This window comes from Brassica rapa, chromosome A06 (genome assembly GCF_000309985.2).
Source record: "Brassica rapa cultivar Chiifu-401-42 chromosome A06, CAAS_Brap_v3.01, whole genome shotgun sequence".
Taxonomy (NCBI): Eukaryota; Viridiplantae; Streptophyta; class Magnoliopsida; order Brassicales; family Brassicaceae; genus Brassica; species Brassica rapa.
In genome coordinates, this window is record NC_024800.2 from 23,418,840 (window position 1) to 23,438,574 (window position 19,735).

The following is a 19,735-nucleotide window of genomic DNA, read 5'->3' on the forward strand; positions in this document are numbered from 1 at the left end:
CAAAGAAAAGCAAACACTCTGAGCAAAGACCTAAGATCAACAATGGTTTTTGTTTCTTGGAAGTGATTCCTAAAGCGTTAGAAATTGTGAAGAAGGTTATGAGCAAGGAGAAAGTGATAAGGATTTGACGAATACCATATCCTCTACTTAGATTTTAGAGCATTTTTAATTCTACTACATTTTTACTCATTTACTACTGTTATTCTATTTATAGAGTAATGATTTTATTTTTTACTTATTACTCTATTTTTAATCAAAAATGTAGTAGAACTTAGAGTGAAAATCAACACTAATATAGAGTTACTGCATTTAAAAAAACTAAATCGAGCAAAAAAATTGAGATGCTTTTGAGCCAGGTCATAAGAGACATCATCGCTTATACAAGCTATGGTTCATCTTCGTTACTATCTCTCAATCATTGCGAGTTTAGATTTCTATAATTTTTTTTTTTTTTTTTTTTGTAACAAATTTCTATAATTTCAACTTCGAAGTATGTTGTTACGTGTAAATAATTGGTCAACCTACTAAACCAAACCAATTTCAAATTCAAACTACGTCACATTTCACAAATAATGATCTCTAGAAATCATTGTTCTAAGAAATAACATACTAAGATTGCGACATAACTTGTAGCGAGCAGATATGCATGGTACACTACACCACGTAAGAGTTCATATTTTTAGGGAACAAACACAAAAATAAAATAAAAACACTAAAACGTAAATACGAGTTCTTTGCTTCTTCAACAAGCAGCTAAACCAAAACAAACAAACTTCAAACTCTTACTACTACTACTTCTGCTGCTGCTTCTTCACTGGACCTTACTTGTGCAACACTCATTCAGTTCCCATCATCTGATGACTTCAAGTAGAGTGTTTCTCCACCATCCCCTGAGCTTCCACCCCTGCCTTCACCACTACCCATCTCCGGCTTCCCACGGCCAAATTCATGAAACCCACCAGCCTCTCCCTGAAGGATATGGAGACCACTGCTTCCTCCTCCGCTGCTAGAGCTCATCCCAAGCTGGCTATGGTGCAACTGCTGGTGCTGAAGCGTTGCATAAGGCTGTTGCTGCTGCTGATACATCATTGAAGAACGAGCTGCCATAAGAGACTGCTGAGTCATCTGCTGCTGTTGAGTCGCCTGTTGCTGCTGCAAATAGTGTGACGCTCCTTCTCCTTGAATCAACCCACCACCAGCAGATCCATACTGCCAATATTACCAATGATTTTTTTCAGTATTATGCAGAAAATTTGAGTACTCTTGTGATTTAACTGTTTACCTGGCTATGCACGCTTGGAGGTTGAGGCTGAGAATCTGCTATTGCAGCTAAGTACATGAGGTTGCGTTGAAGCCTTGCCTGATTCCTGTAACAAAATATTTAACCTTATGATCATATCCTACACACAAGTGAAAATCAAGGAGATATGTTTTATCTTACTCGGCACACTCGCTGAGCTTTCCTGAGTTTTGAGACTCAACTATCTTCAGAATCAAAGACTTGTTCTCATCCAAGTACTACAGATTAAGAACATCATAACCTTCATTAATCAGTAATGGTACGGTACGAACAGAATCTATAAACAAAGATTTGATATTTTCTTTTGTTGGAATAAAGACATAAGAAACTCAAGGAGACCCCAGTACTTGAGATTCCAGACTTATCAAAAGACAAAAAACGTTGAAACATAGCAAAAGTTGTATGAAAGATTTTCTTTCTAAAAGATTTTGAGAAGGACCACATAAAAGTGGAGCTTAAGGACCACAAAAGTTATATATCTGGTCATGTAAGGAAAAGAAGGAACACTTGGACTGAGCTTATACATATTAGATCTAAATCTAATGATAACAATCTAAACAGGACCACCACATTCACATAAATGGCTTTGTGGTTTTTGCCATCAATGAAACTTCCAGAACCCGAAAACCAAGACAAGCTTGAAATGTGAACAATCTTCAGTTCCCAAGATTTGTCTGTTTCGAACACATTATTTTTTTCATTACATGTTTCAAGAACTTAAAACAGCTGGACCCTAAACTTGTTTTTTTTCATAGAGAGAATCTCTTCAACCGTTGGACATGTAGCTGCCACAATATTTTCATTACATGTTTCAAGAACTTAACACAGCTGGACCCTAAACTTGTTTTTTCATAGAGAGAAGCTCTTCAACCGTTGGACATGTTACATGTATAGGCCTCAATTTTTTCAAGTTCTGGTCAACCAAAGTTCTCGTCTTAATAGCTATTTTGTTCCGGTTTTAGACAAATTATTTTTATTTAAATCAGCCTATTAAAAAGATAAAGAGATATGTAAAATGATATACAGACCTTAATGGACAAGGAAAAAAAACTTGAATCAATCATCTAGTGACAACAAGGTGAAAGAAGATAGAAACACCTACCAAGCAAACACTACTACTACACAAAAATGAAACTAATTTATCTATGAAAAAACATGAAAACAAGAACAACAAGAACCCAAAAAAACAAAATCTTAGAAGTTTCAGTTTAGTTACACCCATTAGATAATCTATCATTTAAGTATGTTGTGTTAGAAGATAAAAAACGGTGTATCTGGATCTTCCAAGTGAGTTTTCATCACTTAGGTTATTTATTAAATTCAAAAAGCATAAATAATAAACAAAGAGATGATATAATATAAGTTGCAGAAGAAGTAGAAGGGGAAGAAGAAGAAGAAGAAAACCTGCTGGATATGATCAGAGGTGACATTGCTGGGGTAGTAACCAGCCATCATGGGCTGCATCTGCATCAGGTGCTGTTGCATCTCTTTTGCTATTTTATATAAAACCTGATTATTATTATTTTTATTTATTTATAGTTGCAAAAATGTTTTATAGAGAGAACCCCCACCACTAAACCCAAAGGAAAAAGAGAAGCCACCAGAGAAAGAGAGAGAGAGAGAGAGGGGAAGATGTTAAACTTTTTGTATCTGTCTTCTCTTTCTCACACCCACTTCTTCTGTATATAGAAAACTCTTAACTATTGAAGATGTATATCTCTGTGTGTGTGTGTGTTATCTCGCTTTCTCTCCCCCACAAAAGTTGTTTTGCGTTAAAAGACTCAGAGAGACAGTGAAGTCTCTTAAATAGAGAGAGAGAGAGAGAGAGAGAGAGAGAGAGAGGTGTTAATAGGGAGGGGTGAGAGAGAGTCTTGTTTCTCTTTTTCTTGGGTTTTGGGGTATGGTTTTGTTGGTTTCTTTCTGTCTCATCCTATCTCTGTCCCTGCGAAGGAGAGGAAGTCACGTGACGAGTCATGCTTATTATAGAGACGTGAGCTTTGAAGTTTGCATTTTTTTATTGCTTTGAAGTTTCAACCTTAACTACAGTAAGCTTCTTTATTTTGAAGAACTTTTCCAGACAAGACCATTAACTCTATATATCATTCGATTTATTTCGCTTAGGTTTTCTCCATTTTAGCCAAAATATCTTCAGTATTTCGACTAGAGAGCTAACTATATTTATTTCTTTTCCAAAAATAGCTAACTATATAATTCTAAGTATATGTGTGAATTCAAGTTTGTGTTCAAAAAAAAAAAAATAAATAAATAAATAAATGTGTGAATTCAAGTCACAATTTCTTAGCTAATCGTAAATTTCTAGTCATTGCTTTAAAGAATGCAAAGAAAAAAATTACTACTTGTTATATTACTACATTTAAAATCACACTAAAATGTCATCTGATTTTATATAGACCTATTTTCTAGAATTCGAAAACAAACAACCAAACCGAGTGCCCACGCCTCCTTGAACAAAACACTGCCGGTACGATCACTAGCCCATTGGTTTGAATGTTAGATATATTGATGATGTTTGACTAAAGGATCTCTAAAGTTTTTGAAATGGTTTGGTGATAGAATTTAGTATATAGTTTGGAGTTATTTGATGCCTATAAGAGTTCCTCGCATTATCTTTTGTTCGAATTCTTGAAGTACGTTTCGATGGTCGGTAAACTAAATTAAAAAGATTTAACAAGTTACCTTTGCGTGGTATGTTATTTCCACGTTAGGCTCTCTAGTAGATGTGATGAAATATAAATTAACACCTTATTCGCTGGTACCAAAAATGGATCCGAGATATTCCTTCTGCATATATGAACCACGGAGGCTCTACTTTTAATGTATGTTTGTTTAAATATTAGAACCCAAAAACTATTGTATTATGACTGAAGATTAAATTAATCTGCAAGGATTATTGAATTGTTTTGTTTTCCCGATTAATTATGCCTGAGAACAATAACTAAAGCATATAAGAAGCTCATAGTTTTGATTTATAGAAAGAAAAAAAAAAGAACGATATTAAAACATCGTTAATTTTTCACATCACACCAAAGAAAAAAATGTTTGTCTTGCTATAAATTAAAACTATGAGCTTATATGCTTTTGTAAATTAATCTGAGGTTGATGTACCTTCAATGAAACTTTGAGCTGAGATATTTTCGTGGTTAGATACCCGACGTCATATTGAGATTCGACTTATTAGTTTGCAATCTTCCCCACGCGCTTTTCATCTATATACTTTATCGTCTTTCACTCGTTTGATTATGATCCTTTTCCCTATGATACGCTAAGCCATATAGGCTTTGAATGTTACGAACCGTTCCGCTCCGCAGTAACAAAAATCTCTAAATATATCATTTATTCATATGTTTTTATAACTGTTAAAACCGTACTGCAGTTAAACCGCTTATTCCGCACCGCTCAAACCACAGTTGCCATTCAGAGCCATAATGAATTTGAATTTGATGTGTTGTTTTTTATCGAGAATACTTTGATGTGTTCTTTCTTTATTGTTTCTGAAAGAGAGCAAGAAATAACTGAAACTGATTTTCTTGTTTTCAACACTTTCAAAGCGTATAGTTAACGTGGTAATACCAAAAATGTGTCATGTCATACATTTTGCTAAACCAAAATAAATTTCTTTTGACATATAGTAAGAGGATGGATGATAATTGAACAAAACTTTTAGTCGAAAGCAAACAAAACCCTTAAAATATATTCTCTCAGTTTCAAAATAATACATGTTTTAGAAAATTTTCACATTTTTAATAGAATATATTAAAATTTAATTATAAATGCATAATTTTTTGTAATTTTATATTTTTATATTTTTAAATCAATAAAAAATTAAAATGTAATTAATGTTTTTGAATTTCATAATTTTCATTATAATTTGACAAAAACTGTATTGAAAATATAAAATATGTATTTTTTTTAAATAATTTTTTTTAAAGTAAAATATTTTTGAAACGAATGGAGTAGGTTGAAGTGTGCACGCAAAATAAACGAGAATTTTTACACAAAAAAAAGAGAGACACATTTTACATGCAAACGACCATAACAACATAACGCCTATGTGTCAAACATGTGATGTCCACGTATATTTTATGTCTTTTCTCGCCTAAAATTTGGCAAGTTTTGTTAATTGTCGGTTTATAAATAACTAATGAGAAATGCTTAATGGCAAGTGACAGTACTATACTACTGGGATTCAGTTTCTGATAAAAACAAGAACAACTTCACTTTTTCTTCCATAAATCTAAGTTTTATAGTATTCAGATATGTCTTTACCAATTGTTAGATTCTACATCTGACATGAAATATATGCAAACGTGCTCTATATTGAATACTAGCATTTGTTCAAAAGAAAAAAAAAAGAATACTAGTATTTCAAATAATGTTACTGAACAAAAACTTTTGGTTTCCACCTACCAACAATTTATTTGTTTCTTTTTTACACAAGATAAAACGATTTTTTATTCACAAAAAAAAAAATTCAACCAAATTTATCATTCTCTGTATATGCTTAATTGTTGGCAATTTCTAGTCTTATACCAGTAATCTCAATTTGATTAATATAAATGCAACTAACAATATACATTCGTCTTGCAGATCTGCAAACCCTACAAACTGAGACACACATATATATAGGTAAGTTATTCTCGAAGGAAAATATATTATTATATGCTTTACAATTTTTTTTAAATGTTTAGAAAAGAAAGGAATAACAATAAAGAGAATTCTTTTTTTTTTTTTTTTTTTTCCCAACTGAAATTATATTGATCCAAAGATGAAATACATAGGCTGGCGGAAAATGATGATATCCCCAGAATCTAAAACCCAAAAACGGGACACTAAAACCCACAGACGGGACACTAAAACCCAAACACGGGTGCACAAAGACAAAGGATAAGTCAAACCAAAAACCTAAAGTTCAAAGAAGTTCACGACTTTAAAGAAGACAGGTAGCCTAAAGACCCATAACCACCGGAGGCTTACATAGGGACAGCCAGACGAACCGAGGATGAGCGCCTGGCAAGCTTGACAACCAAATCGAAGAACAGAAAAGATCAGGCTGCGACAAGTAACAGCAGAACTAAGAGAGGCCAATATACTGCCTCAATTACAAACCTTTTCACCGATAAGAAGCCAAAGACAACCCAGGATCCACGAGACGACTCACCGTTGTTGCATACGGATCAAGAAACCAACAGACTTCAAACAAAACCAGAACCAATTGGAGAAGCCACCACATATTCAAGACCATCTGAAGAAACCAAGCGAGATGAGGAACACCAATACGGAAATTAAGCTCTGAAACGAGCCCGCTTAAGAGAACAGATCGCGATAGCGACGCACCGAAGACGTTCTGAACAACAGACGAACAGCAACCAAACTAGAGTTGAAGAAAGAACTGGAGCGACGTCAGCGAAAGCACCTGTCCTGCTCCCAGCAGCGACACTGCACCGTCAACAGATCCTCGATCTGACATATGGCGCCAGACTCACCACAGATCCCAACTCTCCGGACGAAAACTGAACCTGAACCACCATCAAAACGAGATACACCCCACAAGCAAGGAAACCAGATCGGAGGAAACAGAGATGAGGCGCAACAAATTTAACAAGCCAAACCCTAGCTACCGAAAGTAGCCTACCATAACCATCGAAACCTCACTAAAACCTCAACCAATTGTCGATAAACCGCAAGGGAGAAAGGAGAAGACTTATCCAAAACGTGAAGCTAGGTCGCGTTGTGGTGATAGGGAGTCACAGTAACCTCCAGATCTGCACATCACGACCCATGACAGAAACAAAAAACAAGACCAAAGCTAGAAGACGACTAGGCGAATCCATCCCCGGTGGCGGTGAGAAATACGGCCCACCGAGGAGGGAGATCGGGAGAAGACGACCTGCTCCGCTCTTTATGTCGCAGAGGAGAGGCGCCGCTCAGAGGCTCTGAATTCAGAAAGTAGGACGACATAATAAAATTCGTGGGGAAAGAAAAACATAGGAAATAAATTGTATGTAATGAGATATGCGAATCTAACTTTAGATATGTATCTGATGCATGAAATGAAACACCATTAATCCATATACATTAGTGGCTTCTCGTTGGCCTGTCCGTACGGCCAGCTTTGGACGAATATGTAAACGATAGCTCATTGTAAAGTTATTTTCTTTTTGTTGAAACAGCTTTTATAAAGTAGCTGAACACTAAAGATGAAACCATATAGTTTAAGGATTTATAATTTAACGTTGATATATGTAGAAGGTAATATAATATGTAAATGAAATATAACAAATGGAAACCTTTGTGGCTATTATTTGGTCTAGTCCTGCATTCTTTACTCATAATTGGATACAAAAGAAGCTTTTGAAGCTTCAGCTACTTGTTTTAGAGCTCCCGAAAGTTGTTGCCCATAGTGGTGAATACGGTACTTTCGAGTATGAAATTAGTCCATTTTTAGTTATTTGACCCATTCTACAAGATTTGGTTGGCCACAACATACGGGTTTGATCATTAGTTTCCAGTTAATGTGATGCAGCGGCAATAGCCAAGGATGGCGTTATACCGAATATAAATGGACTAACTTGACCAACATATTATTCTAACTTTTATCTTTCTTGACACATCTAAAAGTATTTAATCTTAGTACACCAGTAAAGTATGTATTCTCAAAAAAAAAGAAAAAATCAAGTTTTTAAACTGCTGTAAACATGGATCTAACGGATTGTAAAGTTATTTATTCATATAATCACAAATTTTAAACAAATATCTGCCTTAATCATTTTTACTTTTTGTTTTTCTTTTCAAGTTTTGATTTGCATTTGTTCACAACACTTTTGTTGTCACAAGATTTATTAATACGAAAGACTGTTCTCTTATAGTTTGACCATAACCGTTCGTAACAAGAAAAAAATCTGTTATGATATTGGAATTCTTATGACACAAAGGATTGTGGTGCTATTTGTCAATAATTTAATTACAAAAACATTTATATATGTGAGAAATGGAGAATCAATAATTAAGAAATTGGGTCCCAAAAGCTCACATGATCTCTGAAAGCCATGTCCAATCCAACCCTCAAAATTTGCAATAAGGTGGTTGACAAGACTCTTCTTTTTCTTTGTTTTTAGCGACAAGACTCCTCTTTAAAAGTTAATGTTGTAGAATAAGATTCCTCAAAAATATAACAAAATAATACTACTACTACTACATATATAAACGAAAGTTATCCAATGGCACTAGTCCCAACATCGAAATCTTGTTTGCAATATCTTTTGATTTGGATTAATTAAAAGCGCAATGTGAAATACTAGTAACAGGTTGACAAAAAAGAAAAGAAATACTAGTAACATTGACCTCCAGCAGGTTACTCTGGACTTTCAACTTTTCAGTATTGTCACCGTCGACAAAATTTATGTTATTTTGGTCGTGCTTGTAGCTTTTACAAACTTATGTCGATAAATTGAAAGCAAGCAAATATATGACTTGAACCAAACTGGCATAGACATGATGTAAAGGGTCAAGGACAAGCAATTGGTAATGGCAATCATAAAAAAAGAGATCCAAAAAGAGAAGTGAACGACTTAAGAAACAATGATTTGAGAATAGTGGTTAGCTTACCATTGATATTGCTTTGTGTTTGGGTTTTGTCCAACAAAATTGACTGGAATTACATGTAGAGGGAACATGTGGGTGGGTATGAAGGCATTAATGATTAGCAGAGTGGCATCCAAATAATTATGATCTCCACAAGGAAACAGACCCTACTTTTCAACCCAATCCTCTCCTCTTCACACCTCTATAGATTTTTCTCCCATCCCTTCATTGAGTTTCAATTTGTCTATATTTCTTCAAATACTCAACCATTCGAAAAAAAAAACTCAACCATTCGAAAAAAAAAACTCAACCATTCGAAAAAAAAACTCAACCATTCGAAAAAAAAAACTCAACCATTCGACGCTATCTTTTATTTCAGTAAATAAATAGAACATGTGCCTAATAGTAGTGATAAATATTTTAACTATTAGGCTTTAAAAGTCAAAATTTCGTCAATCATTCAATCAGTTTTGTAACTTTTATCCTAAAAAGCTAAAAATCCATCTTATTTTTACAAATATAGTAACTAACTAAATAGCAAACCAAAAAGCTCTACAGATACAGTTTCTATCCTTTGAAACATAATCACAAATATAAGTAGAAAATAAACTAAAGATCTTTCATCGTTTTTTGATAACCATGCCTACCTATTCACAAGAATAATTAGAAAACTCTTATGTTCTATAAGAAATTAGAGGTTATGATAGAGGGAGCATGTGACTAAGTTCGGTGAAAAAGAAAGATAAAAAAAAAAAAAAGAGAAAAGACATTAAACTCACATGCCATGTTTGGTTTAGGTGAAGCTTTTTCCCTCTTCCAATGAAACGTCACATCTTCATTTCCATTTTTATGAAATTCAAGGACGTTAAATGACACATCGCTCTATCCATCTGTTTCGCCTCCAAACTTCGTGCCGTTTTTCCACCTCTTCTTCTCCCCTCTCTTGACATTTATTTTGGTCTTTTTTTCTTTGAATTATACAGAGGTATCCTGGCCCCACAGAAGTGGTCCAGACTAGTCACGTGTTGCCACGTGTCGGTCCTCTGTCACTGGCAATGCCGAAATGTTAATTCCCCAGTGACCGGAATTCGAACTCAGGTGGCGGTACTCACAGCTGTAAGCTCTTTACCACTAGAGCTAGAAGCTCCGGTTTAAAATGTCCTTGGAAGTCAAGGACAGTCAAAGACATCTTTCCAACATCGAGACTTGAATTCATAAATTTAAACGCACTCTATATATTTTAAGACGTGGACTCCTAAACGAAGAGCTAAATGATCATAAATTTGATTAATTGGTTTCATGATTGTAATTAAGTCATAAGTGGTTTATAATTGTGTAACCATCCGTGTTAAAATCGTTAAATTTCATATACTTTGAAGAAAACTCATGCGTTTTGCACCTTGAGCGAAACCTTCTCCAACTTAGAAGCTACAACAATAACACCATCATGTTGATCGAAAAAGTATGCAAGTTTGCAACGGTGCATGAACTATATTTGAATATTTCACTGTATCGCAACCCAAGTCCTCAACAGTAATATTTATCTCAGAGGCCTACTAAAATGGGCCCTTATATGAGAGATAGGCCTTTCAAGGCCTACTTAGATATCTCGTGAAAATTTTCTTTTTGCAAACCTAGGTAGATATGATATAAACTCAAGAAAACATTGTTTTCTTTTTAAAGCATTGTTATATTGTTCAGCAAGGAGGAAGAGTAAAATAATCATCGACACAACATTTGATTATCTTTCCACAAGACCACAACTTTTTTGATATGTTTTTTGAGTTGGTAATGAAGCAAAAAGAGTTTGCTCGTTATGCAGAGAAACTTATATTAATCCTCGAAACCTGTAGAAATTTGTTTACATGGTCACTCCTCCTTGCCTTCAGGTTTAACTTCAGTTTCTATTGGTTCCTCCTCTGTGTTCACCGCCTTCTCCTCCTTCACCGTATCTTTGGTCACCGGAGTCATTAGAGAATCGAATTTGTCTGATTTCCCCAATACAATCTCAATCTGTACATCAGTTTAAGAAAAAAATCTCAATCTGTACATGTCACAAATGCAATATAATAAAATCGAAAATACTTTAATAATAAGATTTTAGCTAAAGCTATTTTAAGAGAGAAATAAATGACTGGCCTTGGCCTTCTGAACTACTCTCCCTTTGTTCTCGTCCTTCATTCCCACTGTTGATGTCAGAACTTCTGTTTGTTTGTTTCACACAAATGAAATTTTCAGCAAAAAAATAAAATAAAGTAAGGAAGAGATAAAGTTAATGAAGAAACAACGTTATACTTACTCTTCTCTGTTGCAAGTCCATTGTTCTTCAAAATTTCTGAGATAGTTACCACTGTTGTGATCGCTGCATATACACAATTAATCATTATATATACGAAACGTAGTATTTAAAACACACACGGAGAAAAACAAAGTGAGATAAAAATAAAGAAAATCGAAAATGGTTGTAACTTGTAAGCAACCTACCCATTCCAAGTGCAGAAAGCTCGACCTCGTTGTGCTGTTGAATGTACCTCTGCATTAGATACACACGAAAATAACGAAATCCTAATCAATTTACAGTCACTAGATTCATATATAAATCGGTTGCTTGACCACCAAGAAACCTTTGTTGTGATAAAATGTAACGATTGTTCTTTTTTTGGCACTTACCTTGGCGAGATTAACGTAGAAGAACAATGGTTTCTTAGTGTTAGAAACTTGAATCCTGTTCTTCTTATGAGTTTCCACGGCGGTTGTTGTTGCTGAGACAATGAGGTTGGTCGCCGGAGATGGCGCCGGTGCATGAACCGGAGTTGCTACTTCCATCGCCATTATAAGTCTTTCGCTCTTCTTTTTTTTGGGAAATTTAGAAAAGAGTTAAAGAGGCGTGTAAACCATTATAAACAGCGGTTCGAGGTGATTGTAAGTGACGCGTGTTCGTCGCCGGGTTGTACGTTGACCGAGCAAGAGAGAAAAACGGATCATCTGGCTTCCAAGTATATGCTTATTTGCATTTCTCACGATCTACTTTGTGGACTCCGTATTAATTTCCTTAAAAAAAACGTATAAATAAATACTACTACTTACTTAAGAACATTAAAGATAAGTTCTTCTTTGAAACTGTAAAATGCTACGGAACTTAAATCGAAATTTTGGTCTAAAAGTGTTAAATGTCATTAGTAATTTCATAATAGGGCTATTAGGTTTGATTGGTTAGAGGAACAATCTAAGGCTTGGGAATTTGACAATTTGTTAATGAGTCCAGATTCAGAGTATTCTATATTGCTCTCTTCTTCTTCTTCACATAATTACTGGCCCATGCACGCACGTTGTCACATTTGATAGAAAATAAATCGAATGAAACACTTTTTTTTTAATAAATTCTACGGCTATTCAATCAGCTCGTACTTAATGTTACATAATGGACGGTATACCAGTGCCGGTCCAACATTCTCATTTTTTTCTTGATGCCTTAAGCTCATTTAAAATTTTATGCTTTTGTTATTTATGTAAAAAAAAAATTTATGCCCTATATACAATTATTTTTTCGCTTAAAATATGATGTCTTAAGCGGTCGGTTCTCTCGCTTATTGTAGAAATTTATGCTCATATGTTTCACAGTGTTGTATTAAGTAATGACGAGGTTATGCATGGAGAACTTTTTTTTTAGTCCATCAAATTAAAACTCAAAATATGAAGGTAAAACCTCTCATATCAGGTTAGAATAAAACCTCTCATATCAACAACAATTCAAGGTAAAACAAAATGTAAAAAATTTCATAACAAATGGTTCCCAGAAAATGTTAGAAATATTTAAAAGGTTGAGACAAAGAGGACCCAGAGATAGATTTGAGATCAGAAAAGTTGGGTTCGGAGGGTGTTCTTCCCCGTGTCGGCGTTAACTAACCGTCGTCAGCATTGACTACGCGAATTTAAAAGTGCAACGATTCACGTGTTATCCGAGGATGTTTTATTTTACACGACAATATTTCTATTCAAACTTGTCGACACATGCATATAATATCTAGTGTATAACAGAGAGTTTGTACTTTAGTTTTAGTCGTTGAAAATAAAGATGCAAAATTGATTCTTGATATTTAATCTCGATTTAAAAAAGAAAACGTGAGTATTTTTTAATTTAATTAATAGACTTTTGTACTGTTATCAACGGACAACGAGTTTACTTTTTGGTTGGACAAAATTCTTTTCGAATATTTAATCGCCGAGATGAAGAATTAATTGCCAAAAAGAAATGACTAATAATAGAAAAAGCTGTTAAAAGAAAAAAATGACAAATTAAACAAGTAAAAAACAGAGCCGATAAATATCCAACAGCTTAACAAATGAATCGCAGTTCCATAATAACAGTCACCGCCAGAAACATAAGCAATCTTTCTTTTTCATTGAGAGATAGAGAGAGAGAGAGAGAGAGAGAGAGAGCGCGAGGGAGAGTTCTTGTTCTTTATTGTCTGAAAAAAGCTCACGACAGACCGGAAAGATTAGTCACGAAGACTTGTTGTCAAGAATAATTGTTCATTTCAGACAAGATCTGTAAGGACATTATCTCATAGTTTTTTGTTTTTCAATTTTTTTTTTTTTTCAAAAAAGAAAATATTTTTTTGTTTGGTTCTCCCCTGTCGCGTTGTATCGAGTTTGATGAAAAATATGTTCCTCGTATCAACCAATAATATTTTCTAAATGTTATCGTCATCTGGATTCATGCTGTTCATTTCTTTTTAGATCCGAAATGTTCAGATTCCAGATTAATATCAAACCTTTGTTTCTTTATAACCATGAACAAATTAGGTTGGTAGGATGCTGGAAATTCAATCAGAGAGCTGAAAATTTGAAATAACAAAAAAAAAAACAGTTTGAAACCTTAACATTAATTAAATTAGGTTCTAATAATATGTTTTGCAAGTTGTTTAATCTATTATCTCGTCTATTTATTTTTTTGGTGATTTATGGTACAGTAATAGACTAGTTGTTGGAAATGGGAAGAGAAGTTGTTGAGTCGGTGAACAAAGATGCATCCAATGGAAGGACTCACGTGGCTCCCAAGTTAGCTGCAGAGGAGGATTACGAGGTTAAAGAATGCACTGAGGAGGCGTCTCTCTCCCAGAATCATCAATCTCCTCCTAGTGTAATCACTGAGGTATTGTATAGTTTTTAACCTAATCACTGAGGTATTGTATAGTTTTTAACCTAGTTTTTAACCTAGTGTAATCACTGAGGTATTGTATAGAGGGACATTGGAATTGACTGAGATATGAAAAAAGTTTTTAACCTATTTTTTTCTAATATATCAGAATGATGTGAAGAAGCCGTTGGAGCTTGATAACAAGAACAGTTTGGATGAAGAAGATGAATCTTCTCTTGCTTCTTCGTATCCTTTTTTAGTATACTTACTTCACAAAAACACCGATAAATCTGCTTATTTGTGATAAATAGTATTTTAGTTTGTTGGTGATTCTTGACGATATTTTACTCCAGCGCTGCAACATCCTTGAGGAATGCTAAGTCTAGAGCAGTAACTCATGGAACTGCTCCACGGTTTAGGAGTGCTCAGCGCGCTGAAAAACGCAAGGAGGTATGTACTCATAATCAACAAAGACAATTAACAATCACTTATGTTCTGTTCTGTTCACCGATTTTAACTGTCATTTTTGTGGGTTTAGTACTACCAAAAGCTTGAAGAGAAACACCAAGCACTAGAAGCTGAAAGAAACGAGCTCGAACAAAGGCAAAAGGTAAATCCCATTAAGTAACTAAATCAAGAAAATGTAAAAGATTTTTATCTTTAGAATATCTAAATGGGGAACACATTTAATGTGCAGGAAGAACAAGAAGCAGCCATTAAACAGCTAAGAAAAAACCTCAAGTTTAAGGCTAATCCGGTGCCTAACTTCTATTACCAAGGACCTCCCGTGAAACCAGAGCTTAAGAAGGTATCAATTGTAACTAGATTACCTCACACACGTTACTTGTGTCACAAGAAAGCTTATCAAAATGTTCTTTGTTTCAACATAGTTTCCTTTGACGCGTCCAAAGTCCCCCAAACTCAATCTCTCTAGGAGAAAGAGTTGCGGAGATGCCATTAACTCTTCTGGTGAAGAGAATCCGAAGTCAGTCTCTACACAGAACCGACACAGCGTCGGCAAAACAGAGTTGAAGCCTGTGAGTGTGAATGAAGATTCTTCCATGGAGGAAGGGGTTACCATAACCTAATTTGATTATACCGGAAAAAACCGAACCAAACCAAACTCTGATTTCTGGTTATCTACGGTATTTGTTCAGTTTCTCAATCGTTCTCCTCGAACGGTTATTGATTGTTTTTTCTGTTTCACGTTTGTCTCTACTTGATTTCTGTTTTAATGTTACGTAACGTTTAAACCTGACACTGTATATTTTTAAGTGTTTGAGTAATCTTAGAGCTAAAGATTGAATCGATTATGCTAAAACTCGAAGCTGGTTAATAATTTCATTGCTGATGATTAGTTTCAAGATTAATCTCCTCTTATCCCTAACTTATAAAAAAAATATTGAAGAAGCGTGAAGCTAATTCTAGAAGAGTTTACTACTAACAAGTTCTTCTTTCTCTTCTTCTCTACTTCTTTTTATCTTTCTTGTATAAGACTTCATTAAGGTTTTTTTTACCTTGAGTTGTTGTTGGTTGTTTTTGTTTCCTTGCTGTAATAAGTTGTTTAAAAACAACAGTGTAACCTTTCAAAAAATGATAATCTTAACATCTTACCAAAAAAAAACAACAAATATTGACTTATTTATGTGAATATATATTTTATTTTAAATCATTATAGTGGACGAAGAAAGCACCATAATTTGTACAACAAATTTTCTTAGATTCAACTCATCATACTCACCATTTTACCATTTTAATTACATAATTTTACATGAGCTTCTTCACCCTCCCCGGTTTTTGTTTCTTTATTTATAACTACAATATAAAGTTATAAACTATATATATATTATAAATTAATAATTTATTTATCCTGAAGTCTAACGATTAAAAATAGAACATAATTCACTATATATATATATATTTATGATTCTATTAATAAATTAGCAGTTACAAATTTGAATTTTCTAGAAATATCAAAAGTCGTATGTTAGTTAATTATCTTCTAAATGACGTTTATTCCTAATTCTTTTTGGATGAGAATATTTTGGCTGAGGTGGATAGTCCCAAAAGCCTTAAATTTAGTCCCTTTTATATAGTAGGATTACATTCTCTAATGGACTTGGAAAAACAGAGAGGAACCGAATCATATCAGATACATTAGTTCAACATCTGAAACAAAAAAAAACATTCTAGATTATGACATTTATAACAATATCTATATGTAGATAAGGCTGAAACCAAACTTGTGATGCACGATAACCTACGTTCAAGGTAGAATTTACACTTGCAGATCGCAGCTACTAGACCGGTTTAGCTAATCAGGTGTGAGCTGACTGGGAGGAGATTCTCGCATGGTTATGCTCACCTTCATAAGTCACAATAAGCATCGAAGTTTCGTCTACACATCGTTCAACATGCTTCCTTGCTGGACAACCTCGCACGCTGCTGCATTTATAGTATCCCCTGTAACGAGAGAGCAATATTAAAAACTAGTGTTCTAAAAATCGGTCTAGGCAGCAAATCAGTCATAAGCTAAACAATTTTTCATAAATATTTTTCTCGAAAATCTTATATAGGGCCTATCTCGCCTAGTGATTTCTTGAACATTGAACGAGGCCATTGGCTAAGCATGTAACTATTTACTAAAGAAATTCACGATACTTCTTTATCTTTTGAGTTGTTCTGGCGCGGAGGGTTTTGACCCTTTTGTTCCGGGAGGAATAGCCTCTCATCATATTGCAGCAGGGACGTTGGGTATATTAGCGGGCTTATTCCATTGATAAAACTTATTATTAGATTAATTAATATATTAATTAAATCAAAACGAAAGTTTGAAACTCATGTAATTACTCTCTTTTGTTTAATCCAAGAAAAACCGAATGAATATCTATAAGAAATCTCATTCACCTAGGATGAGGAGAACCCTTTATTGGCTTTTGTCCATACTTCCTCCATGAGTATTCATCTGGAGGTATATCAGCAATCTTGTTACTGATTGCAGGTACTTTGATGGATCTTTTTACTCTCAGCTTCCTGTAAAATAAGTAAATAACCAAACATCTTATAACACAAACACTTTCTATCTCATAGAAGAAGACAAAACCAACACACACCTTTTCTTGGAACAATGACACTTGCTCTTATTTCCACATTTCAAACTACCAGAGCAGCTTGTCCTCCTTGAATGCTGCGACATATGATCAGACCCCTGAGGTAATCCTATCAAATGAAACGAGTTTCTATCGTAGTCCGTCACACTCCCATCCATACTGAGAGATGAAACAAACGATCTTGATCCATTGGAAACACTTGGGGAATAGCAACTACCACCACCACCAGACCCATCAAACTTTAGGTTTAAACCACTGTTACTCCTATAGTACACTCCTTGCTGGTGGTTACGGATAAACTGATATGGCTTTTGATCAACAGCTCGAAGAGACGGTGGCTTTAGCTCTAGAAACGACTTGTCAACACACATTTTCTGGTTAAGCATCATAGGTGGAGGGTGAACCGGTCTCTGTTCACCATAACTAGGAGCAGCAGGTGGTATAACCTGAAGAGGCTTTGGTGCTAGAACCGGAGTGCAACCAGTTATAGCATTATTACTGCATATAGGACTTTCCAAGAAGATGTATTGGGGCAACAAAGGAGACATAAACTTGTAGTAGTTGTTGTTGAGTTTCTTGATCTTTCTTTGACCTCCTAACCCTCTAGTCAAAAGAGAAGTGACTCTCTTGAACTTGATAACTGCTTCTCTTGTTTCAACCAGTAGGGATTTAGGATCACTGGTTTGTTGTGACAAGAGATTCAAGACTCCATGACAGCTTTCCACTGCTTCTTTGTTTGCAGCTTCAACTTCCTCCATTTTTTTCTTCCACACACACAAGCTTCAGAGCTATAAAATTCAATCAAATCAAATGTGTCAGAAGCTTCCAAAGATCTAGAACTCAAACCCTAAAAACTATTGTAAAAGGAAAAGCAAATCATCATGACTCATGAGCACAGCCAAAACATTGAAACCCTGAAATGGATTAAAGGGAGAGATCTTTCCCATACAGATTAAGAAGAAGGATGAGGAAGGAATCACCCAGAAGTTAAAGTGTTCTAAAAGCAAATTTTTTTTTTTTCTTATCTAACTGTAAGAAGAAACAAATACAAGCTTAGGGACTTGCCTTCTACGTCTGAGAGGAAGAAGTTCTTTCACAAATATTCCCTTAGCCCCATTAAAATACAAATCTTTTCTTCTGCTTTGTCAATATGAATTAAAATATAAAAATGAAAAAAAGAAAAGAATAGAGAAGAGACAGTGGAGTGGAGTTGGGTCTTTGAGAGTTGGTCGTCGCAGTCACAGGGGAAGGAAAGAAAAAAACAGAGTCCTCTCTAAAAGATTTTCTTGGTAGGTCCCAATACTGGACCTACTTTGCATCTACTCGTTTGTAGATACGTTTTTTCTTTTCCTAAATAAAGCTTAGATCAAAGTTCAAACATATATTTTTATAAACATTTTGTAGCATGATTTTTCATCTTTCATGTTTATATAAATGATAAAAATATTTAAAAATAATTAATGTATAGTGATAATCAATGTATTTTAATTATTAGTTTCTGCATAATGTATAAGAGATTGATGCCATTTTTATAGTCCTGCGTGGAAAGTATTCTAAAATTTTAATAAAATAAAAATAGGAAACTGTCGTTAATTGGCCCCACGTTCCAGCTATGTATTCTTTAGAATCTCGGGCATGCAACTTGGACAAATGACCGCTAGTATTGCGACACCTGTCCATATGTTCCTGTCTTCATCGTAACACGTGTAACTGGAATGTTGACTGAACATGAACTGTTGTCTGTTTCTTGTCTTATCTTGAAAATGGAAACTTTCTTGCATAAATCTTGTAATTTATTTGATTTTTAGAGTAGGTTATTCAATTTAAAACAGTGTAGACTTAAAAGTGTTACATAAATAAAATATATAAATAAAAACAACACTAAAATAGCTAAAACTAAAACTGTAAATAAACCAAAAGAAAACTACAGGGACTAGCACCAAATGCGTTGGTGACCATAGGAAATGCGAGACTGGAAATTAATCCCTCTAAGACCATGTCCATTACTAGTCTCTAGTTACAGTATCTAAAGAACTTTCGGTAGCAAAACGAAGAGCCAGTACAAAATCAGCGCAGGAAGTTAACCCATATCTTAACTTATTTTAGATTAAAAAAAATAATTAAGTTAATATTATCCAGCCAATTACTAAAAATTGGAAAAAAACGCATATACATAAAATTAATTCTAGAATAAGAGCGCTAGATGGTAATGATGTGCAGACCACCACCGGATGTTTTTCCGCATTTATCGAACGAGACATGTCTAGTTCGATATACACAAAACATACGGTGAACACATTGTTGAGGCCATTTTTTGGTTCCAACACAAATTACAGATGATTGATTCGGCTCTTTGTCGCCCATAAAAAAGAGCAAAATTAAAATTAAAAAAAAAAACTGGACCCAAACCGAAACAAGAGTCACAGAGTTGACCTGGCAAAGATTCTCTTTGCTTCTCGTCAAGTAGCAATGAACTGATTGTTTCTTCACACGACATTATTGAAAATAAATTTTATTTTGTTCGTTAATACTCTGTAGTTTCGATTTTGTTCATCCGTTAGTAAATAAACTAGGTTAAGACCC

At 34.4% G+C, this 19,735-nt stretch overlaps 4 protein-coding genes across 8 annotated transcripts; 1 reads left to right on the plus strand and 3 right to left on the minus strand.

Annotated features, from left to right (window-relative positions):
* Positions 1–615: 615 nt before the first annotated feature.
* LOC103874584 (GRF1-interacting factor 1) lies at positions 616–3,074 on the minus strand. Its single transcript, XM_009153005.3, has 5 exons — positions 2,872–3,074; positions 2,705–2,793; positions 1,442–1,518; positions 1,283–1,367; positions 616–1,209 (listed from the first exon to the last, which is right to left on the minus strand). The coding sequence occupies exons 2-5, from the start codon at positions 2,783–2,785 to the stop codon at positions 841–843; spliced, it is 612 nt and encodes a 203-aa protein (XP_009151253.1). The 5' UTR covers positions 2,786–2,793; positions 2,872–3,074; the 3' UTR covers positions 616–840.
* Positions 3,075–6,995: 3,921 nt separating this feature from the next.
* On the minus strand, positions 6,996–11,969 carry LOC103874586 (uncharacterized protein At2g34160). Of its 2 annotated transcripts, XR_004448687.1 has the most exons (6): positions 11,573–11,969; positions 11,387–11,435; positions 11,202–11,264; positions 11,042–11,106; positions 8,927–10,915; positions 6,996–8,801 (listed from the first exon to the last, which is right to left on the minus strand). XR_004448687.1 is itself a non-coding variant. In XM_009153009.3 (5 exons), exons 1-5 carry the CDS (start codon positions 11,732–11,734, stop codon positions 10,772–10,774), a joined length of 483 nt encoding a protein of 160 aa, XP_009151257.1. In that variant the 5' UTR covers positions 11,735–11,969; the 3' UTR covers positions 6,996–10,771. The 2 variants fall into 2 exon arrangements, 1 of the variants encoding a protein (XP_009151257.1); XM_009153009.3 differs by having other exon boundaries at positions 6,996–10,915.
* A 1,244-nt stretch (positions 11,970–13,213) lies between these two features.
* On the plus strand, positions 13,214–15,358 carry LOC103874585 (protein WAVE-DAMPENED 2). 2 transcript variants are annotated; one of them, XM_009153007.3, is made up of 7 exons: positions 13,214–13,453; positions 13,876–14,057; positions 14,212–14,288; positions 14,396–14,492; positions 14,581–14,652; positions 14,740–14,850; positions 14,933–15,358. In XM_009153007.3, exons 2-7 carry the CDS (start codon positions 13,896–13,898, stop codon positions 15,128–15,130), a joined length of 717 nt encoding a protein of 238 aa, XP_009151255.1. In that variant the 5' UTR covers positions 13,214–13,453; positions 13,876–13,895; the 3' UTR covers positions 15,131–15,358. The 2 variants fall into 2 exon arrangements, with proteins under 2 accessions (XP_009151255.1, XP_033129719.1); XM_033273828.1 differs by having other exon boundaries at positions 13,262–13,453; positions 13,882–14,057.
* A 798-nt stretch (positions 15,359–16,156) lies between these two features.
* Positions 16,157–19,097, minus strand: WRKY39 (probable WRKY transcription factor 74). 3 transcript variants are annotated; one of them, XM_009153010.3, is made up of 4 exons: positions 18,218–19,097; positions 17,156–17,940; positions 16,950–17,075; positions 16,157–16,505 (listed from the first exon to the last, which is right to left on the minus strand). In XM_009153010.3, exons 2-4 carry the CDS (start codon positions 17,908–17,910, stop codon positions 16,361–16,363), a joined length of 1,026 nt encoding a protein of 341 aa, XP_009151258.2. In that variant the 5' UTR covers positions 17,911–17,940; positions 18,218–19,097; the 3' UTR covers positions 16,157–16,360.
* Between the last annotated feature and the right edge of the window lie 638 nt (positions 19,098–19,735).

Excerpts from the sequence above, each read along its gene's own strand:
- LOC103874586 (XM_009153009.3), bottom strand. The coding sequence starts at position 11,734 with ATGGCGATGGAAGTAGCAACTCCGGTTCATGCACCGGCGCCATCTCCG. Across the intron at positions 11,436-11,572 it reads TCTACGTTAATCTCGCCAAG|AGGTACATTCAACAGCACAA; the intron begins GTAAGTGCCAAA and ends TATCTAATGCAG. Across the intron at positions 11,107-11,201 it reads TGGACTTGCAACAGAGAAGA|AAGTTCTGACATCAACAGTG; the intron begins GTAAGTATAACG and ends ACAAACAAACAG.
- LOC103874584 (XM_009153005.3), bottom strand. The coding sequence starts at position 2,785 with ATGCAACAGCACCTGATGCAGATGCAGCCCATGATGGCTGGTTACTAC. Across the intron at positions 1,519-2,704 it reads CCTCTGATCATATCCAGCAG|TACTTGGATGAGAACAAGTC; the intron begins GTTTTCTTCTTC and ends CTTAATCTGTAG. Across the intron at positions 1,368-1,441 it reads AAGCTCAGCGAGTGTGCCGA|GAATCAGGCAAGGCTTCAAC; the intron begins GTAAGATAAAAC and ends ATTTTGTTACAG.
- LOC103874585 (XM_009153007.3), top strand. The coding sequence starts at position 13,896 with ATGGGAAGAGAAGTTGTTGAGTCGGTGAACAAAGATGCATCCAATGGA. Across the intron at positions 14,493-14,580 it reads GCGCTGAAAAACGCAAGGAG|TACTACCAAAAGCTTGAAGA; the intron begins GTATGTACTCAT and ends TTGTGGGTTTAG. Across the intron at positions 14,653-14,739 it reads AGCTCGAACAAAGGCAAAAG|GAAGAACAAGAAGCAGCCAT; the intron begins GTAAATCCCATT and ends TTTAATGTGCAG.
- WRKY39 (XM_009153010.3), bottom strand. The coding sequence starts at position 17,910 with ATGGAGGAAGTTGAAGCTGCAAACAAAGAAGCAGTGGAAAGCTGTCAT. Across the intron at positions 17,076-17,155 it reads TGTCATTGTTCCAAGAAAAG|GAAGCTGAGAGTAAAAAGAT; the intron begins GTGTGTGTTGGT and ends CTTATTTTACAG. Across the intron at positions 16,506-16,949 it reads AAGGGTTCTCCTCATCCTAG|GGGATACTATAAATGCAGCA; the intron begins GTGAATGAGATT and ends CTCTCGTTACAG.